The following is a 7,500-nucleotide window of genomic DNA, read 5'->3' on the forward strand; positions in this document are numbered from 1 at the left end:
CTTCAACGTCATGTGTTTCTGCACTTACTTATAGGATACTTGTGAGAGCAAGGCCATTGCAGTCTTAATTGTGTTCATTGCATTCCAGGCCGTTAATGAAAACCATGTTTAGAAAGAATACTGTACCATGTCACCTACCAAACAGAGTTGCCGGCACGATGGGTTTTGTTTCAGGAGCAGAAAGAGGCGTCTCTGTTTGAATCTTAGTTGATGTTTCATTAGCCACTGTTTCGCTGGTGCTACCATTTTGTGACACAAAGAAAAAACAAAAAAATGATCAACTAATTATCATGCTTTAACAGAGATGTATCCAGAGTGAGTTATTGCGTCCTGGGACGCACTCGTTTTCCCTTTTGGACGCATAGAATATGGAACAAAGGGTCCGCCATCTTAAAAGGTCCGCCATCTTAAAAGTTTCAGGTAAGCTAAATTTATTGATGAACTTGAACCGGGTCCCATTGATAGTTCTGGGCTTTTGTAATTTTCATTTTGCCATTGATTTTATAGGGGGTCAGTAGGGGGGTCAGTAAGGGGGTCATTAGGGGGTCAGTTGACCGGGGGTTAGTGTTTTGTCGAAACCGCCAATTGGACGCAGAAACAAAACAGAATATTTATGCAAATTACGAACGCCTGGAAAAACATACGAACGGCGTATTTTACAAGGAAATTGAACATTCCCATTTCTCACAACGGAGAAATGTTCGAGTTCCTTAAATTTCAAGGTAAGCCGTTATTTTCGGGTTTTTGTAGTCGAATGATTTCATTTTGTCAACCATTATGACCAGCTTGAGATTGCCACGTGTTGCGTGACATGCATGATCTGAGCTGTTTTTTAGGCGAGACAGTAGGCGACACTTTCTATCTGCCGCCTGTGATAATAAAACATTTCAGTCGAAGTTCAGTTTGTAGCATGCTTTCCAAGCGAATTTCAAGCATTAGTTCGCGTATCGAGAGCGAAATGACACAGAATTCAACGACGAAGTATGTTAAATTTTTGTTTTGTGCGACCCTGTTGATATTAATTCCGGGCGCGCACGTGTCATCGTCTCGGTTCTTGTTTTGCACGTAACTTGTCTGTTTTGCAAATTATGCAACTTTTTCGGCGTTAGTGTTAAAATTAACGTGCTGAACGTGAAATTTGAATGTATTCAATCGCTTGATTATTAACAATGGCCAGCTTACTACAATTTTTTTTTCACCATGTGAATCAAGAATCGAGTCCTTTGGGGGCAACTTGTGACTAAACAAACATCCGGCCACACATGTGCCATTAAGGTGAAGTGCACTGGTCACAAAACTCAACAACTTAATTTTGTATTGCAGAAATTGGTATCTTTGTAAGGGCTGCATTCCTATAGCCTGCAAACAGGCTCTCTAGAGCCCCTCTGTGGTGGGAGTCTATCCCTATCCCCAGTCCCTCAGAGAGCCTGCTCGCAAGCTACTGCATTCCTGAGATGGTGCTATTCGAAAACTGGATAAACTGAAATCTTTAACAAAGCGATACCTTAAGTCATAATGTTTATATTTTTGCAAAAAAACGATTTTTTGAAATTTCCTGTTATTGAATTTATGGCGAGACCTTAATTATTGAAGCTATTCTTAAATGGGGACCTTAGTCATAATTATCCAAACTGGCCTCTTAAACCAAGTAAAATTCAAAAGAATGGCTCTGAAATGAGGCTAGTTGTTGTAATAAAATATTAATTATTATTACAATTAGTCCACTTACTCTGAAGCTTTAACATTTGCACCCAGAAGTTTGACGTATGACTTCGGAAACCATCCAACACTGCCGTTCAGTTCACCAGACCACCACATGTCCTGCTGTTCCCTGACAATGATTACATCATTCTTGTTGAATGTGAGGTGGTCATCCTTCTTTGCTCTGTAAGGGTACAGTGCCATCACTCTGAAGCCTTCAGTTGATTGTTGGCTGGCGGTTGACTTCGGAGGCTGGGAAGAAAAGAAACATTTACATGTAATTCCGCCGACCAGGTATTCTGTATTTCTGGTCACTTTTACTTTTTGGAGGGCATTGAGAAAATCGATACTTAAAAAAAAAACATTCTGAACACTTACATGAGTGTTTACAAGTTGAATGGCTTTTATTTCCCTCAATGAAAATACACATCAAAAGGATTAAAATGCAACTTGTTAAAATCAATAATTAATCCACACAGCTTTTATTGTATTTACTTGATTAAACTTCACAAGTGCAAACAAAAATGTTATAGTTATGCCATATTATTATTATCACTTTGTCAGGTATTCTTTCAATCAAGTTCAATCAAATTTATTGTCATACGCGAGGCATGGTTGCCCAGTTGCCCGAGCCAGGAGCTAATGCTTAAAACGTAAGACTATAAAACTATTTATGAGTAAAACTATATGAAATATATTAAAAATATATCAAGAACAGAACAATAAAATTAATGTGGAAATAGAATCAAATTGAAATATAAAACATTACTTAAGATACTAGGTCATGGTAAGAATTACATGTACAATTAGAAAACAAAATTTAATAGAAATGAAACTATATACAAGAATTACAATGACAGTTGGGCCCTAATTTGCTGAAGTCAAAAGCCTTCAGGTTACGAGTGAAGTCACTAAGCTTACTTGATGTTTTAATATGTGCAGGCAGTTTATTCCATAGGCGACTAACTATATAGGTAAACGAGTTCTGAAAGAACTTGTTATTGTAGCCAGATTGTTCCAGATTAATGCCCCTACCTCTTAAATTATATTTAGTATAACGAATCTGAAAAAAGTTCTTGATATAATTGTGGACCGTTAGAGTTCATGCATTTGTATAATAAAACAAGAGAACTGTAATAGCGTCTATGTTCAAGAGACTGCATATCACTCAAGGATAACATAGTATCATAGTCAAGATTATTACCTAGGTTTAATAGAGTTTTAAGGTAGGAGGAGTTTTGTGTGGCATTTTGCAGACTAAAATGGAGAAATGTATTTTAGCCCGCTGAAATAAACCACTGAAAAATAGGAAATTGTGCAATTGTACAATATTAATTTCAACACTTACAAATAAGCTTTATGGAACTTTCCTTTCATCTCTTACAATTTCTGAAAACTAAAATGGCAAGATTTTGTAATTTCTAGCCACCTCCACTTGATGGTGTATTTTCATTGAGAGAAGATAAAAGCCATTCAACTTGTAAACACTCACGTGATTGTTCAGACTGTTTGTTGTCTTTTTCTTAAAGTATTTTTTCTCAATGCCCTCCAAAGTGATAATAATAGTAATACAGTTTATGTTCTTGGGCATAAATATGATTTGGGCCCTTCTCAGAGCTCATTCTAACCCTCGCCAAATGGCTCGGGCTAAGATGAGTCTGAGTCAGGCCCAAAACATACTTATGCCCGCAAACACGAACTCTATTGTTTTATCATAAGTGCTGCTCATGAATAACCTTAGCATTTTTTTCTCCTTAATGCAAAGGAATTCAGTTGAAACAATAATATTAAACAGCTTCAGTACAACAAGTCCCCTTACATGTATATAACTATGAAACAAATCAAACTATTTTCTTTCTTTTCCATCACCAGATAAAACAGATCCTTTTTGTTGTTAGGGTTATGCATACAGTGTAGCTGGCAGAATTATTGGCATGCGCGAGTTGTGCAATAAGTAGGAGCTTGGAGCGATTTTCTTCCTTCTGCTTTCTCTGAAGCACATTAATCCTGCTGACTAGGCACACTAATAGCTGTTGGTGTCAGACAGCAGCCTTCATAAATGCCAGCATCAACATTCTAAAGCTCAGAGTGGTGCATGGACAGTTTAATCATAAGGCTAAGATTGAACTGTATACATGTACATCTACAGTATCCATGTCCTTGTAAAGTAAAAGCTGAAGACACATGTCATTTTGTTATAAGGTACTTTGTAGCTGACAGGATTTTATGGCCTGTGCAGGATTGTGCAAAATAATAATGCCAAGAGTACTTTGTTGCTGTTACATGCTCTCACACATATTAATCCTGCCACATGAAAAAGCTAGCTAAGCCATAACTGAAGCCTTCAAGCCCAAACACCAACATGTTTTAAACTCAGACAAGTGCATGAACAATTCAATCAATAGGCTACTGTAAACACATCATGTACAGCACTAACAGTACTTGCACTTTTAGAATACATGCTTGTTGATGGAGCATGAAAAATATTCCACTTGACAAGTAGAATACCTAATTGTTTCCTCATAAGAGTATGCATGCTTACTGTGTCCTTTGCCCTTGAAAAAAATAATGAGCATGACATGTGCAAAGGCTAAAGTCCTTTAAGGGTAATAAAAGCTAACATTTTCTGGTGCCATTTGGACACAAATTACACCAACCGTGCAACTGTATGTTCCTTTTAGCCGTTACAACTGGAGTGATTTCACTGCTTCAAGTCCACACTGAACAGCTAAAGCCGCCAAGATGTGGCCTCTAAATAATTTACAACATGCTTTCAAATACTCACATCTGCGGTGGAAACAGTTGTACTTGTTACCGAAGAATTCTGGCTGGACACAGATGACCCTCCCAGCAAGCCTCCAGAAGTAAACTGCATGCTTAAAGCAGCTGCAAGAGACTTGACGCTTGAGGAGCTTTCTGAAACTGGAAAAGTGATGCTTTCTTGCTTAGCACCTATGGCCTCATCTTCTGTAATCTTTTCCACATAGTTTTCTGGAAAAAGGCCCTTCTTGCCATTGACTTCACCAAAAAGCCAGCCTGGTGGAGGTGTTCTGCCATCTGGATCAATCTTTTAGTAAAGGATAAAAATTAATAATTTTCAACAATAAAACACAGAGCCATGTCCATGAGTACAAAGGTTTAGCTTGTGACAAACTACTGCTAATTCAGTGCTTGAAATTGCGACTAAAATATCTGGAGAAGTCGCAAATTTGCAACTTGTTTTCACCTTCGCTCTTTTGAAAAACAAAAGGGTTAGCAGTTGTCACTTTGCTGCTACCTTTGCTAAAATAAATAAAGAAATAACAAAATTTTTTTGTTTCTTGCTGTGTATTTTCTTTCAATCTGAAGATAGAGTAATTGTAGCATAATTTAGCTGCAATGTTACATGTACGTACACAACTCCATTCCTTTGATCATTCCCCATTTTTAGTGCTCTACAAACAAGTATTCCAGGGTCATATTTTGTTTTGCTAAACCGCTGACAACACAATGCAGCGTGACAATTTTGCGAAATTGCGACTAAAATTTTTGTATCTTGTTGCAAAATAATGACTGGATTTTTTCGTAAATTTCGAGCCCTGTAAATTACAAAAACCAGTGCTTGAAATTTTAAAAAAATCCAGGTTGCCCCTGTTTCAAAAGCTGGGCGACTAAACCCGTAAATTTGGTTGCCCTGATAAATGTTTGGTTACCCATTAGGAAACCCCCTACGATTAAATGCACGCGTGTTGAGATGCAATCACATGGCGTTGGAGCTTGAGTATCCCATAGTTGTAAGTGTATGCTTGTGTCTTTTGTGGAAGTCTGGGGGTTTTTTTCGTCGCATTTTCAAAATCCATCATAGGATACATTTTTGTGACATTGACTTTTTCTATCTGGCAATTTTTTTGTAAAAGCCACAGATATTCAAAACATGGGAAAATGCTCAACTGCGGCAAATTCATTATTGTTAACTTCAACACTAATATAAGACATTGACAATAGAAAACCGACAAGCTTAGGTAATTCATTTTCGATTTTTAGCTGGGTTGTCCATTGTCTTTTCTTTGGGCAAACAACCTTTTCATTTTATCAAAAACTCGTTCCCCGGGAAACTTTCTGGTGGTCTGGGACGACCGGACAACCGCTAAATTCGAGCACTGAAAAATTGGCATGCAATGCGTACATGTACGTGTGGTAGTGCAGTAACACAGTGCTGTATCATGTCAACTGAGCTGCGTTTTGTCTTCCAGGGGATTCAAGTTATCTTTGCGTAATATGTAGCACTAATAGTACACGTTGTTATATAGCACAATATTGTTTTGGTACCGTATATCATTATAGTGCCATGGTAGATGTCTCAAGTAAATAGCCCCCTGAGAAGATACCGGTATGTGGTTACTAGTAAAACACTAAATCTCAGAAAGATTGAAGAAAATAAAAGAGAATCAAGAAACATTGGCTTCGAGTCTGACATGTTGGTCACTTACAACTTCTTTTTCACCACAAGTTTGAGCGTGCACTCTGAGCCTCTGACAGCTTTGTAAGACAAAAGTTCAATGAAGTTAAGCCTTGTCGGACTGGGTTAGTATTTGGATGGGTGACCTTAAAATATAGGACTTGCCGTCAAAAACATAGGACCCAAAATTCTATTTTAAAGCTCAAAAATGCAAACTAGGCAAGGTACAGATTTTGTTAGTCTGCTTAATGCAAAACAAATATTAATACACAGTTTTTAGGAAGAAAAGAAGAATAAGTTTTCAGGGAGTGCCAATCGAGAATAAAATATTTTGCCATCAGCAACAAAATTTGCGATATGAAAACAACTTAAATTTGGAACTGAGAACATTAAAGTTACCATCAGTGAAACCTTTGGGAGATTTTTGCCATGTTCAAATTTTCTATTGTACTTTTGGCTGCACAAGTAAATCGCAAAATCGAAAGTGACATTGAATTCAGTGGGCGCCGTGATCAAGTTACCTCGCATGAAAGAAGTGAAACAAAGGATACATGTACATCTGTGTCAAATTGATGGCAAGACACCGGGGTTTTTTTTTTTGTGTATTTTAAAGATTGACAAGAAATGTGCGAATTCAACACAAAGATCACAATAGCCCAACTCTTGAGGTTGTTGGCCATTGTTTCTGCAAAGTCAAAAATTTTCTCTCCTAGAGGAGGTTATTATCACCAGGTAATTCCATTGTTTTGGAAATAGCAGCTGCTTTATTATTCATCAGCGTCACAAACTGATGCCGATTTTGGAGCTCATTTTGACAGTCATCAAGCCCTTAAAAATTATACAAAACAGTCATGTGTTTTGAAAATTTTCCTCAGCACTTTATTCACATTTGAAACAGTTTAAGTTTTGTGCGTTAATCACACAAGAACTACATGCATTAAGTGTCATGATGCACAAGGACTGGATGCCACTTAATCTAAACATGGCATTGCATCATTGCTGGCAACAGAAGAACAGAAGGATTGCATAGTCAGGTTTTTGCAGAGATTTTTCTCTTCTTGGCCGCATGAAAGAGTGCAAAAGTGAGTTTGTAAGTCATTTTCAGGGAGCTGGGAGCCCAGGACAGAGATAGCTGGAGAACTCTTGCAGGTGGCCTATGCCCCAGGAGGGGTACTAGGTGTAAGTAAGTAAGTAAGTAAGTAAGTAAGTAAGTAAGTAAGTAAGTAAGTATTAAAGCCGAAGAGTCGTCATGACATACACATTATTCCAAAATTGCCACCATTTTAGTATTCTTTTGTTTGCTTGCAAATTTTAGTGTAACCCATTGACGCCTAAACCGGCCATACTTAGTATTTTACTCT

The 7,500-nt window shown here is 37.6% G+C and overlaps 1 protein-coding gene across 1 annotated transcript in view; it reads right to left on the reverse strand.

Annotated features, from left to right (window-relative positions):
• The window catches only part of LOC138052580 (intersectin-1-like), an 82,688-nt gene that overhangs the window by 37,819 nt on the left and 37,369 nt on the right, over positions 1-7,500 (reverse strand). The window contains exons 16-17 of the mRNA XM_068899116.1: positions 1,730-1,953; positions 139-239 (exon numbers count right to left, since the gene is read on the reverse strand). Of these exons, the coding sequence (XP_068755217.1) occupies positions 139-239; positions 1,730-1,953 (325 nt within the window). The remainder of the gene's footprint in view (positions 1-138; positions 240-1,729; positions 1,954-7,500) is intronic.

Source organism: Montipora capricornis, chromosome 6 (genome assembly GCF_036669925.1).
Source record: "Montipora capricornis isolate CH-2021 chromosome 6, ASM3666992v2, whole genome shotgun sequence".
In the NCBI taxonomy this organism is placed as follows: Eukaryota; Metazoa; Cnidaria; class Anthozoa; order Scleractinia; family Acroporidae; genus Montipora; species Montipora capricornis.